The sequence below is a fragment of the Lithobates pipiens genome, unplaced genomic scaffold, assembly GCF_037356315.1.
Source record: "Lithobates pipiens isolate NorthernLeopardFrog02 unplaced genomic scaffold, aLitPip1_a1.2 Scaffold_8, whole genome shotgun sequence".
Lineage (NCBI taxonomy): Eukaryota > Metazoa > Chordata > Amphibia > Anura > Ranidae > Lithobates > Lithobates pipiens.
In genome coordinates this window covers 461,541,535-461,561,537 of record NW_027507903.1, presented here as the reverse complement: position 1 = coordinate 461,561,537, position 20,003 = coordinate 461,541,535, and the positions used below count along the sequence as shown (strand labels likewise).

Genomic DNA, 20,003 nt, shown 5'->3' with positions numbered 1-20,003 from the left:
CTCCATCCCTATTGGTCTGTGACTCCATGCGCGCCCATCTGACAGATACTGTCAAAGCCCAAGTGAAGAAAACTAATTCGGTGCTTGCCATCATTCCGGGTGGATTAACCAAAGAACTGCAGCCACTAGATATAGGTGTCAACAGGTCGTTTAAAGTTAAACTGCGAGCTGCGTGGGAGCATTGGATGACAGAAGGCGAACACACATTCACCAACACAGGGAGGCAACGCCGGGCGAGTTACGCCACTATCTGCCAGTGGATCGTGGATGCCTGGGCGAAGGTATCAGTCACCAGTGTAATCCGAGCTTTCAAGAAGTCCGGAATTATCACTGAACAGCTAAGTACCGGTACCGATGACAGCAACGAGCCTGACTCGGATACTGATGAGAATGATGAGAGGGATACGGGCGTGCTTGATGCCGAAATCGCCCAATTGTTAAACTCAGACACTGAAGATGAAGAATTTGATGGATTTGCGGGAGAAGAATAAAGTGAAAAAGTGAGTGTCTGGTTTTGTACGGTATTCACCGGTAACTGAACAGTGTTAAGAGTTATTGAAGAATAAAGTGAAAAAGTGAGTGTCTGGTTTTGTATTTAATTGAACAGTGTTAAGAGTTATTGTTATAGACCATTTTATGGTTATTGCTAAAGAGTTGAATAAAATTTGACTTACAGTACCGCATCCGAGTTGTGTTTCATTAAATGCGCCTTATAATCCAGTGCGCCTTATAGTCCGATGCGCCTTATATATGGAAATATCCATTATATTAGCCGGTCGTTGCTAGTGCGCCTTATAATCCGGTGCGCCTTATCGTCCGAAAAATACGGTACACATAACTTAATTTCTGAACCTATTCATTTTGGTTTCTTAGTATGTATGGATTGCATGGGTTGTTACGTACATGTGGTAAAAATTTCACGTCAATAGCCCCTTTAGAAGTATATTTACCTAGGAAAATGGTGACGTGTTCAATACTTATTTTACCCACTGTACATTTTATATATATATATATATATATATATATATATATATATATATATATATATATATATATATATATACACATATATACACACACACACACACAGTTAGAAATAAATGTAAACAAACATTTTATTTTAAAAACATGGACGGTGTCAGTAGAGCAGTTGATGGTGTCAGTGTGGCCTGGGAAACAGGGGCTCTGGTTTATTGGCACACCCCCTGCACATGCCTGTGGCAAGAAGCATGATTGAGTAGCACATTGCTAATTCAGGCAGTATAGGAATTCATGCAATTCTATATACATAAAATGCTATACTACTTCCCTAATCAGGTGATTAGCGATGTCACACAGCTTGCTATTCCATGCTATTCCAATAAAATCATTCATGGGACTCTTAGGAGTAGTTTTTTAGGCCTCCTAAAGACAGGCAGCAAGTGGGCAGTAAAAACAGGTGATTGAGCCACAGTTTTCCTGGCCCATGATTTCCCACCTAAAACATAACATGCAGCCAGAAAGGGCCATGATGCTTTGCTTCAGGTTAGTGAGAAATTTTACTTGGTATGTTGAGTTTAATGGGGCCACAGCCTGTCAATGTCGCCTATTGATGTCACAAGAATCTCATTGCAACCATGACCAAAACATTTGACTCGCAGGTTCCAGTGCAGTATTTAATTGCAAAATCCCTCTTTGGCTAACAAAAAAAAAATGCCACTGCCTTACCACCCTCTGAAATGCAATCTGCAGTGTAGTGAGGGTGTCTTTTTCTGAGTCATATGCACTTTTACCCTTTGTTCTAGCTATTGTTTCTTTTACTGTCCTTGTACTTACTGTCCTTGTCACCATGGCTGGCTACAAGATCGATCAGCTCCACACCCTGAACTTCCTTCAAGAGACACTGAGGGCAGAGGAGCAATAAGCTCCATGTTGTCCTCCTCATTCTAATTGCTAGGAGAATGGAGGAAGAAGGAGCAGGCTGGCTGGGCGTGGTGTATCTATGGATGCACACAGCTTGACTCAGGTCTTGGATGGGAGTGCACATGCCCAAGTGTCTTCTCAGCACCAAGCCAATCAAAGGAGACATTTGCAAACAGGGAGAATGGGACAGAGGCCAAGGATACTCTGGATCTCCTCTTCTAAAATATTTTAAATATTTTGTGCCCCTCTCCCCCTGGAAGCTTGTTTAGTTGATGGGAGGTATGAAGAAAACGTATCTTATTGCTCACTGCTGCAGGCTGCCTCCCTGATGTTGACCAGTCCCCACTCTGAAGAAATCACATACAATGCACGTCTAGAGGTTCTGCATTGTATAAGAAGACATCAAGAGCCAGTGCACATTTCCAGAGCAAAAGAGTGCGTTGGCTGTTGAGGGAGTGAGGAATAAGTAAGATCTTTTCTTCTTGGAGCACAAGCTAGTGAAATATTGTGTCTGATCGGAATTGAGCTTTAACAATATTTATTCTAAAATGTATTTCCTTTTTTCTCTTTCAGTATTTGGTCATTCTTATTTCAGTCTATGCAGCCGAACTTGCAGCAGGTGTCCTGTCATATATATACTATGAAACGGTAAGTGTGCATGTATTTTGGTACTGTCCCTGATGCAAGATGAGAATATTGTTTTCCTACCTCCAGGACCCTCACTTGTCTCATTCCACTATATTGGAAATGGATGCACCATTAACATCCATTCAATATTTCATGGTGGGAAGAAACAGGTGGAGTCCTGTAAGGACTGTAATGGTGGGTGAGGCCTAATTATGTAACCAAGAGGCTCAGCCACAAATTTATGAATCAGCGTGTTATGGTAATGGACACATTACCACAACGAATATCAATGCATGCTATGTCCGTTAGCTTGTTGTGGGGCCGTTCATTTAATGGCTGCCAACGGACCAAGGCAATACAGCTCCCTCACTTGGATTGCAGCACATTACAGGGGGGACCAGGAAAGGCAAACACTATATAAGGAGAATAAACTTCATATTTGAAGTGGAATTCCAGCTCATAGCATTGTCCCCTCCCCTCCTAACACCTATACTTACTAATTGGTGTAAATAAGATGTATAAACTTACTATTTTCAGGCCTTTCTGGTCTGTTCATGTGTTGCAGCCCCCATGTGTCAGCAAGTGTCAACTGCAGGATAGAGGAGAGAGCACTCTGACAATGGCTAGTAAAGCCTGGAGTGATAATGTCATCTATGGCCCATCTGTTGACAGCACTGTTTTGCTTTATGTTTGTTAAGGTCACTTTGCGGTAAAGCAAGGAAGCATAGAAAACCTCTGTCGTGTATTAATGTCCTTTACTGAACAAAAATACTGTACATAAAAAACTATTAACAATTATCAGAGAACAATACAAGATTGACAGATATACAGTACATACAGCACATGTTACATAAAGCCAGGACAGGACTTACCATTGGGCTTGACTGGGCTCAAGCCCATGGGCCCCGCCCATTAGGGGGCCCCACGGACCTCGCCAAGATACATAGCCGAGTGTACTCGGCTCGGCTCCGCTTACAGTCACGCCCAGTCCCGCCCTATGATGGACATAACACAGGGACTGGGCGTGACTGTGAGCCAAGCCAAGTACACTCGGCTACTCTCGGCTCTGCTCGGGACTGCAAGAGGACCTGAGAGCCACTGTAAGGACATATTCGGCGTCCCATCGCAGTTTGCTATGGAAGTGACATTCCTTCTCTGCCATCTTGCTACACCCCACACTCGTCCACAGTAAGGATGCACTAAGAAGGGGTAAAGCGGACATGTTGTTACACCCACCGGAGTTTTTAGACGTATTTATAACATTAAAGTTAGTATATAGTGAAATACAGGACTTACAACTCCATCTGACTACTTAGATGTTGAATTTTAAAAGCAGAACATTTCTGTCATTAGCAAACCTGTGAGATGGGCAGGGTTGCCGCTGCTTTTAAAATTCAAGATCTAAGTAGTCAGACGGAGTTATAAGTCCTGTATTTCACGATATAAATTGACTTTACTGTTATAAATACATGTAAAATGCAAAACTCCGGTGGGTGTAACAACATAACCCCTTCTTAGTGTATCCTTACTGTGGACGAGTGTGAGGTGTACCAAGGTGGCGGCAACGGAACGCCACTTACGTAGCAAACTGTGATGGGTCACTGAATATGTCGTTACACCGCCAAGAGGACCCGAGAGCCGCCGAGATATACAGAACTCTGTATCTAGGCGGCGCCATTTTTAAACTTCAAGACTGCAATGACACTGGACAAGGCTACAGATGGATGGGCAAGGCTGCAGATGGACACTGATAAGGCTGCATTAATGGGCATTTAAATGTTTTTTCCTTAAACTTCCCTCCTAAAAGTTTTTTTTTCTTAAAATTCCCTCCTATACTTGGGCTACGTGTTATACACTGATAAATACGGTAATGTATGGAAGGTAGGGCCCGAAAGTGACTCAAGCCCAGCGGCCCCCACAGCCCTAAGTCCTGCCCTGCATAAAGAAAACAGAATAGTGGCATGCATTAAAAAGGGGATCAACTCCAGAGATGAAATGATAATTCTCCTGCTCTACAAGACTCTGGTCCGGCCGCACCTAGAGTATACTGTCCAGTTCTGGGCACCAGTCCTCAGGAAGGATGTACTGGAAATGGAACGAGTACAAAGAATGGCAACTCAGCTAATAAAGGATCTGGATGATATTAGTTATGAGGAAAGGTTGCGAGCACTGAACTTATTCTCTCTGGAAAAGAGACGCTTGAGAGGGGATATGATTTCAATTTATAAATACCGTACTTGTGACCCCACAATAGGGTTAAAACTTTAACAAGACACACTCATTAAAATTAGAAGAAAAAAGGTTTAACTTTAAACTACGTAGAGGGTTCTTTACTGTAAGAGCAGCAAGGATGTGGAATTCCCTTACACAGGCGGGGTTTTTTAGCTGGGAGCATTGATAGTTTAAAAAACTATTAGATAAGCACCTGAACAACCACAACATACAGGGATATACAATGTAATACTGACATATAATCACACACATAGGTTGGACTTGTGTCTTTTTTCAACCTCACCTACTATGCAACTATGTAACTATGTACAGTAGGAATATGCTAAAAGTCACTTTGTCACAATCTCCAGATGCAATTCCTCCTTTGGTTCTGTAACGTCCCCTCTGGCACAGACCTTCCTTGTTATTATGGAGTCCTCCCTTCAGCTTATGTTGCTGGCCTTTTATTTAGAAAGTTTAAACATTCCTACATGGTTGTGGCCCAATCTCACTACTTCCTTTACATTCATTTTCTATGGGTAAAACATTTCCCAATTTAACCTCTAGATGACACTATTGTATTATACATGGCATAGATTATATATATCAAAAGGCCATGCTATAGTTGACCCTTAAAACCAAAGTAAAACCGAGTACTGAGTGATTATATAGCAGCTGGTACAAAAAAGGTAAATATACAACCTCCAGACAGTAATAGGAAAAAGTGTGCAGCGTACACTTGGAAAAGCAAAAGTCCTGTTATGTCAAATATGTCAAATACTGTAAATAAAAGATCAAATGATGAAACTGTGACATATGCTATACAATATCTTCAATAAATTCAGACAATTGCTACACTAGTCAGTGTGACATGCCAAACTACTCACCAGAAATCAGACAAATTCCAGCATTGAACACACTTTACCCAAAGTGCTGAAGAATAATCTTCCACAGTGATACACCTCCACCAATGTAAACACTCACCAGATGGTAAGTAGTAACAAGCCTTGAACTGTTGTTATGAAGTATAATGGTGTCATGCTCCTGTGTGTTGATTGCGTGGTAGGCTCCAATGAGATCAGACACTGTGCAAAAGAAACTCACCAGCAGGAGCCCAAGTAATACTCAAAGATGGCCAAGGATGTGGCTACGATGATGTCAGCATGTAGGCCACTTCCGACGTGTTTCGTGTGCATGCACGTTATCAAGGGACCCGTCTATCCTATCCTATTTATTGTTGACCCTTATTTACACAGCTGTTTAACAGCGTTTGACCAGAATGCAACACAGGTGCTCACTCCTTAAGTCATGTTGACTGGCAGAGGGGAGCCGAATCTTTCTTACACAGGTTAGTTAGCATAGGTACAGTATTTAAAAGGGAAAACACTGCGCTATAACAAACAAATACACGCTACACTATTTGTTACTCTATAGTTAGCATAGGTGTTAGGAGGGGAGAGGGGAATGTTTTAAGGCTAGTTAGGTGTAAGCTGGACATCCACTTTCAATTTCTCTGCAATGCTTATAGATACAAGAATGCATGAAGCCTTATTTTAAATTGCTTTTACTGATAGTTCAGATTTTGTAAATACTTAAAGTGATATAAAAATTAAATTTTTTTCTCCTTTATAAATAACAAACATATTATACTTACTTGCTCTATGCAAGTGCATTTGCACAGAGCAGCCCTATCCTCCTCTTCTTGGGTCCCTCTTCAGCACTCCTCGTCCCTCCCTCCTGTTGAGTGCCCCCACAGCAAGCAGCTTACTATGGGGGCACCTGAGCCGAGCTGCTGCTTTGTGTATCCATTCAGACACAGTGCTGTGGCCCAGCCCCTTCCCATCTCTCTCCTCACTGGCTCACTGACTTTGATTGACAGTAGCAGGAGCCAATGGATCTTTGCTGCTGTCTCAGCCAATGAGGAGGGAGAGTCTGGACTGCCAAGCCTCTCATGCAACATCGCTGGATCGAGATGGGGCTCAGGGAAGTATTAGGGGGGCTGCTGCACACAGAAAGTTTTTTTTATTTTAATTATAACAATACACTAAGGCTTGAAATATCATTATTTACTATGTATTACTGCACTTGGAGCGCAATCTCTGCCCTTTGCACTGTTTTATCCTTTACTGTACATATACAAATGGTCCATATATCACCAGATTTTTCTCTATTATACAGATAAGTGAAGAACTAAGAGAGAATCTTAACAAGACAATTATAAATAATTATGCACAGCCGGGGATGAATGATGCCACATATGCCATCGACCATCTGCAACAGGATGTAAGTGTTTTTTTTCTGTTTATATTGTACTAAGATAAGTTATAAAGTAACAAAGGTTAGCGCAGCCCTAGTGCAGTTAAATCTTTTATTGTAACTAAAATAAGTAATCAAGTAAAATGATCACACATATGGCACATGAGTAAAGTGTATGTAGTCTGATAAGAGGTTGTGTTCTCTGTATCCTGATTGGTGATCCATGTGTGTAAGCATGGTGTGCAGCTGACAGGTGGAGCGGAGCCGGTGTCCTGTCGGATAGTGTCCCCCGTCTGATAGTGTCCGCTAGTGTACACAGAACAAGCAGATTCCGAAAATAGCCAAAGATGAACGGCACCTACACCGTGAGTCCAGGTTCTAGCCCCACCATAACTAGAGGCCGTACCCGAAGCGTGGCGAGCGAAGCGAGGCGTACCCGAAGCATGGCGAGCGAAGCGAGGCCGTACCCGAAGCGTGGCGAGCGAAGCATGGCGAGCGAAGCGAGCCCGCAAGGGGCCCTCTAGTATGTGCAGCCCTATGTCCACTTGGATGGTGGGGTTTGCACCTTAACTCACGGCGCAGGCGCCGTTCATCTTCGATTTTCCAAATCTCCTTCTGCTCCGTACTGCGCAAGTGCTGCACCTGCGCAGTACGGGGCGGACACTTTTCGATGGCCGGACTATATATGTCACAACACCGGCAGTGCTGCTCCTCTAGGCCCTGCTGCAGAAATGGTGACCAGCAATGTTCTTGATCGACCTGATGCACATAACGTACATGTGTATAATCATAAGCAGTGAGGGTAGGCTGCAGGCTTGTTGAACGAGGCAGGCTGCACTTGCGACTATGAAAATCTCAGGAGACTTCAACTGAAGGGAAGAAGCACCAGCCACTCTACAGTGTTTTTGGCGGCATTACATTGCCATGACGCGGCAACTTATCTGTTATATTACTTATGTGCAGGCTGCCGGATTCCAGAAATGTGCAATTAGTTTTCGGATGAAATTCGACATATTCATTCATCCAGAAGCATCCGAATGAATAAAAGACTCTTTTGACTAATGCATACGAGAATGAACAAAAATCCGAAAGAACAAAAATACAAATATCTGAAAGAACAGAAAACTATTCAACTTATGAGTTTACCAAATTGATTACGTTTGGATAATTTCATTTTTCAATTATATTTAAATTATTAACTATTATTATACTGTCATTTTTTATTATTATAAACTATTAAATTATAGACAAAATATAAAATATTTTATAAATATAATATACATTTTATATATAAGAAAAAAAAATGTATATATATATATATATATATATATATATATATATATATATATATATATATATATATATATATATATATATATATTATATATTAGATAAATATAAATATAAAATAGATAAAAATAAAATATAGGTAAGTAAGCAATTATTCTAGTCAGGTCTCTGCGCCATGTTACTAGTCAGGTCTCTGCACCATAGCAGCTATCCGTCGGACAATTCGACTATGTGTGGGCTCCGGCGGACTTTTTCTTCTGGCGGACAATCCGCTCGTCTGTGTGCTAGTCCGCCGGACTTTCCAAATGAACGGACTTGCCCACACACGGACTAAAGTCCATTCATTTTGAATGTGACTTCAGGTACGACGGGACTAGTGAAGGAAGTCAATGTCGCCGCTTCCATCGGCGAGAGTGACACATTGTGAGCCCCGTCGCCTGGTATGGGTTTTAAGGGTAACCCCTATGTCAAGAAAATGGCGGGAGTCCCCCCAAAGTCCATACCAGACCCTTATCCGAGCATGCAGCCCTGCCGGTCAGGAAAGGGGGTGGGGATGAGTGAGCGCCCCCCCTCCTGAACCGTACCAGGCCGCGTGCCCTCAACATGGGGGGTGGGCGCTTTGGGGAAGGGGGGGCCCCCCACCGCAAAGCACCTTGTCCCCATGTCGATGAGGACAAGGGCCTCTTCTGAACAACCCTGGCTGTTGGTTGTCGGGGTCTGCGGGCGGGGGGCTTATCGGAATCCGCAAGCCCCCTTTAATAAGGGGTACATCCTACCCCTACCCATTCACCTTGGGGGGAAAAAGTGTCAATAAAAAAACACACAACACAGGTTTTTAAAGTAGTTTATTAGGCAGCTCCGGCGGTCTTCTTCCGACTTCGGAGGTCTTCTCGCCGGGCTCCTCCGCTATCTTCTGCTCTTTTGCCAGCAAAGGAGCCTGGCTTTCTCCTTCGTCGTCGCTGTCCAGGGGTCTTCTTCCGACTTCTCTGCGATTTCCGACCTCTTCTCCCGTTCTTCTGCCGGGCTCCTCCGCTATCTTCTTCCAGCTCTTTTACTAGCATTGGCCCGGTTTTCTCATTCGTCATTGCTGCCGCCGCCATCTTCTTCTTCTTCTCTTCTTCCGATATTGACACAACGCTCTCTCCCGCTGTAATGCCAGGGACACCTTGTGCGGCGACTTATATGGGCGGGGTCACCGTGTGATGTCATATGGTGACCCCGCCCCTTATGATGTCAGAGTCCCAGCATCCCCTGTGCATGTGACGTCATAATGGGCGGGGTTACCATGTGACATTACTCGGTGACCCCGCCCCTTATGCCTATATAAGTCGCCGTGCAACGTGTCCCCGGCATTACATCGGGAGAGAGCGTCATCTCAACATCGGAAGAAGAGAAGAAGAAGAAAAAGATGGCGGCGTCGACGGCAATGATGAACGAGAAGACCGGGCCAATGCTAGTAAAAGAGCTGGAAGAAGACGACAAATAGGAACAAAGCTGGGCTCCTCCGCTAGCAAAAGTGAGGCAAAAGAGCAGAAGATAGCGGAGGAGCCTGGCGAGAAGACCCCCAAAGTCGGAAGAAGACCCCCGGAGCTGCCTAATAAACTACTTTAAAAACCTGTGCTGTGTATTTTTTTTATTGACACTTTTCCCCCCCAGGTGAATGGGTAGGGATATTATGTACCCCATACTCATTCACATAGGATGGGGGTCGGGATCTGGGGGCCCCCTTTAATATCCTGGATTCTGATAAGCCCCCCGCCCGCAGACCCCGACAACCAACGGCCAGGGCTGACGGGAAAAGGCCCTTGTCCTCATCAACATGGGGACAAGGTGCTTTGGGGTTTGGGGGCCGCAGGGCCCACCCTTCCCCAAAGCACCCATCCCCCATGTTGAGGGCACGTGGCCTGGAACAGTTCAGGAGGGGGGGCACTCCTTTCCTGACTGGCCGGGCTGCATGCTCTGATAAGGGTCTGGTATGGACTTTGGGGGGACCTCCACGCCGTTTTTCGGCGTAGGGGTTACCCTTAAAATCCATGCCAGGTGACGGGGCTCGCAAGGTGTCAATATCGCCGATGGACTGAATGGACTTTAGTTTGTGTGTGGGCAAGTCCGTTCATTTGGAAATTCTGGCGGACCTCCGCCAAAAGTCCGGCGGATTGTCCGCTGATTGTCCGCTGGACCTAGTCGGAAAAGTCTGTTCATGTGTGGTCATGTGTGGGCAAGTCCGCTCATTCAGAAAGTCCGGCGGACCTCCTCTGGAGAGTCCGGCGGATAGTCCAATCATGTGTAAGGGGAATTGGTGAACAAAATGAACATGAATGCATCTGAAGTTACCAATAGTAACGAAGTAACGAATGATCCGATAAACTAAACAAAACACCAAAAATCAAACAAATAAAACTAAAACTAAACAAAACAAATTTTTCGGCAGTGTACATGTCTACCGTATTCTGTAGATAGCTTAACTGCAGGGCTACCCTGTCCTCTTCCTAATGGCCAGCTTCTGGTGCTGTGGGAGTTTCCAGCTTTGGGTCTCCAGGCTCAGTTGCACTAAAAATAATCTGATAGAGACACACCCCTCATGCCCCCTTCTGCCTAATGGGGGCTGGTGTGTTTTTTTGGGGGGTAGGGCAGCAAACAATCCGCTGGTGGAGTGGCACTAGCACAACTGCCACGACGACACGGCACGTCACTAACACCCCCCGCTGCCACCACCCGCTGTCCTTACCCTGGATGTGGGTGGTTGGAGCTGATGCAGCCATCTTCCAGCCCTGTCCTTAAGCGTGGCAGGCTTGGGGAAAGCTGCTCCGGTGTCCTCTCCCGGAGCAGCTTCCATGGTGTGTTTGTCTCCTCTCTGCTCCTCCCGGTGCTAGGTGTGCAATAGGATCGCCTGATGATTTGGCCATTCGGGAAACGGGTTTCATACCTGCTTAACGATTGGCCAGGAGGAGGATCAGTGTTGCAACAGTGAATATTCATTCGCTGTTGCAACACACCTGGGTGGGCTCTGGTCGCATCCTCTGTGACCGGAGCCCACCCTATTGAGAAGCCTATTAGAGCTTCTGGCTCTAATCAGGTGCTTAAAAAAAAACTGTTAACCGCCACAGCGCTAGAAGCACAGCAGCAAGATGAGGACAAGTCTGAAGTGAAGATTTCTATGGAATCCAGCAACCTGCACATCTTGGGACATACTTCATTACACATAAGTAATGTAACTAAAGCTGTAGAGAAGAAAATATTTTTTAGCTACAGGACTGGATGGACAGAAATAAAAATCCTTTAGCTCCCGTATATGCATTTTCTTTCTGTATTTAGCTATTTGCCTGGAGTCCAGCTTTAAACACAGCCAGCCTTTCAGTGTCAGAAGTTTACAGTCCTCATTTGTTATAGCCATAAGCAATAGTATACTTGGAGCTCGGAACAGCAGTTCATCATCATGTGACCTGATTTTATAAGACAATTTTATAGTACTTTCACAATTCATTTTTATAAGTGGAGGTTTTTAATGCATGTACTTGTAGCATCTCTACTGGTCCATGATTTTGTTCTGGTATAAAAAAGTACTATTAAAACCCGCCTATTTTTTCACTAAAGTATTCATATCCACCATATAACCCTGCACAATATTATAATATTATTATTATTATTATTATATTATTATTATTATTATTATTATGTTATAATATAATACATTCTTAAAGTGATATTAAAGGCAAAACATTTTTTTACAATTAAAAAAAAAAAAAAGATGTTAAACTTATGTTCTTTGTGCAACAATATTGCACAGAATGATGTTTTACCTCCTCTTCTGGAGTTCTCTGCCAGTGCTGTCCACTCCTTCTCCTCTCCAATTTCTCTCTCAGCAAGTCCACTGCTAAAGTCAGCCATACATGGATTGAAATTCCTCTGGTTCAGCAGGGACCGGCCGAATGTTCGATCAATCCTATTGGACGCCTGCTCCTCCCAGCACTAGGCATCCAATAGGATCTCTTGACGCCTGGCGAAAAATCCAACAGGGCAGCCTGTTGGATTTTTCTTCATATGGTTTGGGAATGAGAACAGAAATTTCACCGCTCCAGGTCAATCCACTGACAGGCTGCTAGCTCTCCAGGTAGTTGGGGGTTCCAGGTGCAGGCTGATTGCATAAGCCAAGTGTGCAAAAGTTGAACAAAACTCTGGATAGCCGCACTCCGGATTGAGTAAAAAGTAAAGTGCCTTTATTTCTTCAAATGCAAGTGCAAAATTCCATTGAACAACACATCACAGCAAAGGGAAACAAAAAAATAGAACATGATACTGACGCGTTTCACGCTACAAACAGCGCTTACTCATAGCTAAGAGTAAGCGCTCTTTGTAGCGTGAAACGCATCAGCAATCTTGTTCTATTTTTTTGTTTCCCTTTGTTGTGATGTGTTGTTCAATGGAATTTTGTACTTGCATTTGAAGAAATAAAAGCACTTTACTTTTTACTCAATCCGGAGTGCGGCTATCCAGAGTTTTGTTCAACTTTTGCACATACGGTTTGGGAATGCTACCTTTGCCACCTGCTGGCAGAATACAGAAGCACAGTGGGAGGCATTCCCCACCAACACTGAGTGTGTTGATGGAGGAATCTAGCAGTTTTCTTTCCTTCCACCAAAAGAAATGTTTCCATAGTGCAGTACTTTTAAGTATCAATTTTAATAGTATAAGTAGATTGCACTTACAAGAGTAAAAGCATCAAGAGTGGCATGTCCTAGAGTGAAACCGCGGCGTCCCCACGAGTTTTGCTTCACATCCTGGTTTGCTTGTCTGTCAACCTCCTGAGAGGAATAGGGTGATGACGTCACCGTCATAAGCCCCACCCTGCACATTTTGTCACAAAAGAACGTTGTCTGTGGATTGGCCAGTATCCATATAGATTCATTACTACAGAGTGATATATTTCAAGGATTTCTTTCTTTTAATTTTGATGATTATGCATTACAGCTAGTGAAAACCCCAAATTTAGTATCTCAGAAAATTAGAATACTGCGAAAAAGGTCAATATTGTAAACTATTCTCTAGTCAGCTAATTAACTCAAAACACCTGTAAAGGTTTCTTGTGCCTTTAAATGGTCTTTCAGTCTAGTTCAGAAGGTTCAATTATGGGAAGACTGCTGACTTAACAGTTGTCCAGAAGACAGTCATTGAAACCTTCAACAAGGAGGGTAAGCCACAAAATGTCATTGTTAAAGAAGCTGGCTGTTCATGGAGTGCTGTATCCAAGCATAATAATGGAAAGTTGAGTGGAAAGAAAAAGTGTGGTAGAAAAATGTGCACAAGCAACAGGGATAATCACAGCCTTAAGACGATTGTGAAGCAAAGGCCATTGAAGAATTTGGAGGAGATTCACAAGGAGTGAACTACGGCTTATGTCAAGCCACTCTTGAATCAGATACGTCAGCAACGTCTTACCTGTGCTAAGGAAAATAAGACTGAATTATTGTTCATTGGTCCAAAGTCCTCTTTTCAGATGAAAGTACATTTTGCATTTCATTTGAAAATCAAGGTCCAGGAATCTGGAGGAATAGTGGAGAGGCACAGAATCCAAGTTGCATGAGGTCCAGTGTGAAGTTTCCACAACCACTGATGATTTGGGAAGCCATGTTATCTGCTGCTCCACTGTGTTTTATCAAGTTCAAAGTCAGCGCAGCCTTCTACCAGGAAATTGTAGAGCACTTCATGCTTCCCTCTGCCGATCAGCTTTAAGGAGATACTAATTTAAATTTTCCAGCAGGACTTAGCACCATACACTGCCAAAAGTGCCTGGTTTAATGTTCATAGTATCACTGTGCTTGAATGCCCAGCAAACTCAACTGACCTAAACCTTGTAGAGAATCTATGGGGTATTGTCAAGAGGAAGATGGGAGACACTAGACGCATGGAACCGTGTGTCAGAGGGGGGCAGAGTCACCGGGTGGCCCCGCCCTCCGTTATAAAAGAACTGTCAGAAGAAGAGAAGCGTCACACAGCGGGAGCCTCCCATTGCGTGGAGCAGCCCGTGAACCAAGAAGAGACGCCGCGGAGGAAGATGCCGGACAAGAACACCGGACCAAGAAGAAGCGGATCGGAGGAAGAAGAGGATCAGAGGGAGAAGAAGATGGAGGAAGAAACCGAAGGATGAAGAAGGAAGAAGAACAGAAGTAAGAAGATGAAAGGAGACTTTGATAAAGGTATTGTCAAAGACCGTCTCCTGTCATTTTTAACACTTTTTTGTCACTATTTTGGGGAAATGGTAGGGGTACTTTTGTACCCCCTTACCATTTTACACGGGGGGGCGGGATCTGGGGGTCCCCTTGTTAAAGGGGGCTTCCAGATTCCGATAAGCCCCCCGCCCACAGACCCCCACAACCACCGGCCAGGGTTGTGGGGATGAGACCCTTGTCCTCATCAACATGGGGACAAGGTGCTTTGAGGGGCTACCTCAAAGCAACCTCCCAATGTTGAGGGCATGTGGCATGGGAGTTCAAGAGTGGGACCCCCACACCATTTTTTTTGGTGCGGGGTTCCCCTTAATATCCATACCAGACTCAAAGGGCCTGGTATGCTCTTGATGGGGAACCCATGCAGTTTTTTTTTTTACATTAAAGTCGTGTTGTAAGTCGCGCTGTGATTCACACTCAAGTCGTGCCCAAGTTGCCTCCCAAAGTCATGCTGGAAGTCGTGTTGCCTCTGTGTGAATGAATGGACTGTTATGATACAAGTTCAATAAACACAGATTGTTATTGTTAGAGTCACGTGGAATCTCCTATTTGTATCAAACTGTGTCAAAACGAAAACAAAAATAAAGCATTTATTTATGTAGGATCTTTAGTTTTTCGCATTCTGTGCTTTTGTTATCGCTTGTCAAAACGATAACGAAAATACATGAAATTCGGACGAAAATGCATTCGGATGAAAACGAATGCACATGTCTAGTAATTTATGCAAAAGGAGCCCCAACCAAGTATTGAGTGCATACTACAGTGGTGTGAAAAAGTGTTTGCCCCCTTCCTCATTTCCTGTTCCTTTGCATGTTTGTCACACTTAAGTGTTTCGGAACATCAAACCAATTTAAACAATAGTCAAGGACAACACAAGTAAACACAAAATGCAATTTGTAAATGAAGGTGTTTATTATTAAAGGTGAAAAAAAATCCAAACCATCATGGCCCTGTGTGAAAAAGTGATTGCCCCCCTTGTTAAAACATACTATAACTGTGGTTGTCCACACCTGAGTTCAATTTCTCTAGCCGCACCCAGGCCTGATTATTGCCACACCTGTTCACAATCAAGGCATCACTTAAATAGGAGCTGCTTGACACAGTAAGGTCCACCAGAAGATCCTTAAAAGCTACACATCATGCCGAGACCCAAAGAAATTCAGGAACAATTGAGAAAGAAAGTACCGTATTTTTCGGACTATAAGGCGCACCGGATTATAAGGCGCACTAGCAACGACCGGCTGATAAAATGGATATTTCCATATATAAGGCGCATCGGACTATAAGGCGCACCGGATTATAAGGCGCACTAGCAACGACCGGCTGATAAAATGGATATTTCCATATATATAAAGCGCATCGGACTATAAGGCGCACGGTCGATTTTGGGAGAAAATTTAGGCTTTTACGTGCGCCTTATAGTCCGAAGGTTTACGTCAAGATGACAGATACTGTTAACAAAGAACTCCAGCGATGTCAACAGGTCATATATAAGGCGCACCGGACTATAAGGCGCACGGTCGTTTTTGGGAGAAAATTTAGGCTTTTACGTGCGCCTTATAGTCCGAAAAATACGGTAATTGAGATCTATCAGTCTGGAAAGGGTTATAAAGCCATTTCCAAAGCTTTGGGAATCCAGCGAACCACAGTGAGAGCCATTATCCACAAATGGCGAAGACATGGAACAGTGGTGAACCTTCCCAGGAGTGGCCGGCCGCCCAAAATTACCCCAAGAGCGCAGCGACGACTCATCCAAGAGGTCACAAAAGACCCCACAACAACGTCCAAGGAACTGCAGGCCTCACTTGCCTCAGTTAAGGTCAGCGTTCATGCCTCCACCATCAGGAAAAGACTGGGCAAAAATGGCCTGCATGGCAGAGTTCCAAGGAGAAAACCACTGCTGAGCAAAAAGAACATCAAAGCTCATCTCAATTTCTCCACAACACATCTTGATGATCCCCAAGACTTTTGGGACAACATTCTGTGGACCGATGAGACAAAAGTGGAACTCTTTGGAAGGTGTGTGTCCAAGTATATCTGGCGTAGAAGGAACACTGCATTTCATAAAAAGAACATTATACCAACAGTAAAATATGGTGGTGGTAGTGTGATGGTCTGGGGCTGTTTTGCTGCTTCAGGACCTGGAAGACTTGCCGTGATAAAAGGAACTATGAATTCTGCTGTCTACCAAGAGATCCTGAAGGAGAATGTCTGACCATCTGTTCGTGTACTCAAGCTGAAACGAACTTGGGTTCTGCAGCAGGACAATGATCCTAAACACACCAGCAAGTCCACCACCGAATGGCTGAAGAAAAACAAAATGAAGACTTTGGAGTGGCCTAGCCAAAGTCCTGACCTGAATCCTATTGAGATGTTGTGGTATGACCTTAAAAAGGCCGTTCATGCTCGAAAACCCTCTAATGTAACTGAATTAGGACAATTCTGCAAAGATGAGTGGGCCAAAATTCCTCCAGGACGCTGTAAAAGCCTCATTGCACGTTATCGCAAACGCTTGGTTGCAGTTGTTGCTGCTAAGGGTGGCCCAACCAGTTATTAGGTTTAGGGGGCAATCACTTTTTCACACAGGGCCATGATGGTTTGGATTTTTTTTCACCTTTAATAATAAACACCTTCATTTACAAATTGCATTTTGTGTTTACTTGTGTTGTCCTTGACTATTGTTTAAATTGGTTTGATGTTCCGAAACACTTAAGTGTGACAAACATGCAAAGGAACAGGAAATGAGGAAGGGGGCAAACACTTTTTCACACCACTGTATACTGTATATAGACATACTTTTCAGTAAGCCAAAATTTCAGTATTAAAAATCCTTTTTTTTTTTTCTTATGTAATATTCAAATTTTTTGAATTTTGTTTTTTCACTAGCTGTAAGCCATAATCATCAAAATTAAAAGAAAGAAATGCTTGAAATATATCTGCGTGTAATGAATCTATACAATATATGAGTTTCACTTTATGAATTGAATTACTGAAAAAAATAAACGTTTTAATGATATTCAAATTTTTTGAGATGCACCTGAATATAGCACTGACAATTTACACAGCACTTTTCATACTGTACATATACATCACTTTTAAATGGAGTGTTTTAATAACACTTTAACTTCCAGTTAAACAGGTCCAGCTGACCTGGGAGCATATCAACGGAAAGTTTGAGGAAAACCAAAATATATTTTCAGTGCTGAGTTAGTACTGAGTGTGTCTCTTCTGTTCTATGTGCCCCAGTTTAGGTGTTGTGGCAGCAACAGTTATGAAGACTGGAAGTACAGCTTATATGTGATTACGGCCAATAACAGCGCAAACATTGTCCCAGAGAGCTGCTGTAAAACGATGACTGCGGACTGCGGGAGAAGAGACCACCCTTCTAATATATACAGAGTAGAGGTAAGGAGAATGGTAACCACCCTCTACAAACATAGACACTATAGTTGCAGGAATAGGTAATTGCCAAGACCATACTCTCCCTATGGGACATGGACTCTTTATATTTATTATTATAAGCAGTAAAGGCAAATCTGACACATGTTGCTTGCATACTTGCTGTTTAATGAAAATCTGCTGAAAGAATATGGGGTGCCCATTGGTAAACTTCTTTAGAAAATGTCAATTGCCTGGCTATCATACTGATATTCTTGCTTCAGTTCGATTTAAATAATTAGCCTGATACAGAAGGTGTCTGTAGACGGTGGACGGACTTCTTTCAGATCCACTCTCTCATTACCAGATAAGGTTACACTTGCTGAGTACTGTAGTTGGAATTTTTGACCTTAAGTGTATCACAGCTGGGTAGACCTGAACCAGGAAAAAAATACTGCTCCCATGAAAAAATACTGCTAAGAAAAAAAAAAATAACCGCTCGTCTTTTTGGGGATGTCTCTACCAGCTTTGCACATCTAGTGAAATTTTTGTCCATTCTTCTTTGTAACATAGCTCAAGCTCTGTCAGATTGGATGGAGAGCGTTTGTAAACAGTAATTTTCAAGTCTTGCCACAGATTCTCAATTGGATTTAGATCTGAACTTTGACTGGACCATTCTAACACCTGAATATGCTTGGATCTAAACTAGGGTTGTCCTGATACTAGTATCGGTATCGGGACCGATACCAAGCATTTGTGCAAGTACTTGTGCTCGCACAAATGCTCACGATTAGGGATGAGCTTCGTGTTCGAGTCGAACGTACGTTCGACTCGAACATTGGCTGTTCGTGCGTTCGGCGAATTCCGAACGTTTTGGGCGTTCGCGTCAAAATTCGAGTGACGCGCGCGGACCATAATGCACTGCGTTGGCGCAGTGCATTGCTGCCCGATGATTGCCCAAGCATGCACTGTGACCCCGCATGCTTGGCCAATCGCAGCGCCGGCAGCGAGGAGAGCCATGATTGGCCACAGGCATCCTGCCTGTGGCCAATCATAGCTCAGGCTGTGTAGTGCACGCCCCACACTATATAAGGCCGCCTTTGAGGCGGCCTCGTGTAGTGTGTTACTTAGCATCTGAAGCAGTGGGTGTTCTGTGTACCTTCAACACAGTACACACCAATCGTTTTTGGCTGATTTCCTATCTTGCTGCTGTGTAGTGGTTGTTGTTTGTGCCCTGACTGCAGTATACACCACTATATTCACCTCACCTATATAGCTAGTGATCTAGCTTTAACCACTTAACAACTGCCCATTGCCGATTAACGGCTTCAGGGCGATTGTTTATCTCTGAGAGGCCGTTAATTAACGGCCTCCCAGAATTCTGCTCTCGCGTGCCCCGAGGTGTGCGCACTCGAGAGCATCCGTGACCACCGGGTCCACAGGACCCGGCGCATCGCGGATCACGGTAAACGGCCGCTCATAGCGGCCGTTTACCACGTGATTGCTCCGTCAAATGACGGAGTGATCACTTGGAAACAAACCGGCGTCATGTTATGACGCCGGTTCCTCCCTCCCCTCTCTGTACCGATCGGTACAGCGGAGGGGAAAGAGATCGGTGTCAGCAGCGATGTGGGCTGCATCTGCAGTGCCCACATCGCTGCTCACCGAATTTAACCCCTCAATTCCCTGCCAATACTCTGCAATACCAGTGCATACTCTGCAGTACCCTGCCATTACTCTGCAGTACCCCGCCATTACTCTGCAGTACCCCGCCATTACTCTGCAGTGCAGTACCCTGCCATTACTCTGCAGTACCCTGCCATTACTCTGCAGTACCCCCCATTACTCTGCAGTACCCCCCATTACTCTGCAGTAACCCCCATTACTCTGCAGTACCCCCCAATACTCTGCAGTACCCTGCCATTACTCTGCAGTACCCCCCATTACTCTGCAGTAACCCCCATTACTCTGCAGTACCCGCCATTACTCTGCAGTACCCCCAATACTCTGCAGTACCCTGCCATTACTCTGTAGTACCCCCCAATACTCTGCAGTACCCTGCTATTACTCTGTAGTACCCCGCCAATACCCCGCCAATACTCTGTAATACCCTGC

General features: G+C 44.0%; 1 protein-coding gene across 1 annotated transcript in view; it reads left to right on the top strand.

Moving 5' to 3' along the window:
- LOC143960175 (tetraspanin-11-like) overlaps window positions 1-20,003 on the top strand; it is a 143,437-nt gene that overhangs the window by 110,213 nt on the left and 13,221 nt on the right. Inside the window, exons 3-5 of the mRNA XM_077468494.1 lie at window positions 2,476-2,550; window positions 6,919-7,023; window positions 17,757-17,915. Coding sequence (XP_077324620.1) covers window positions 2,476-2,550; window positions 6,919-7,023; window positions 17,757-17,915 — 339 coding nt within the window. The remainder of the gene's footprint in view (window positions 1-2,475; window positions 2,551-6,918; window positions 7,024-17,756; window positions 17,916-20,003) is intronic.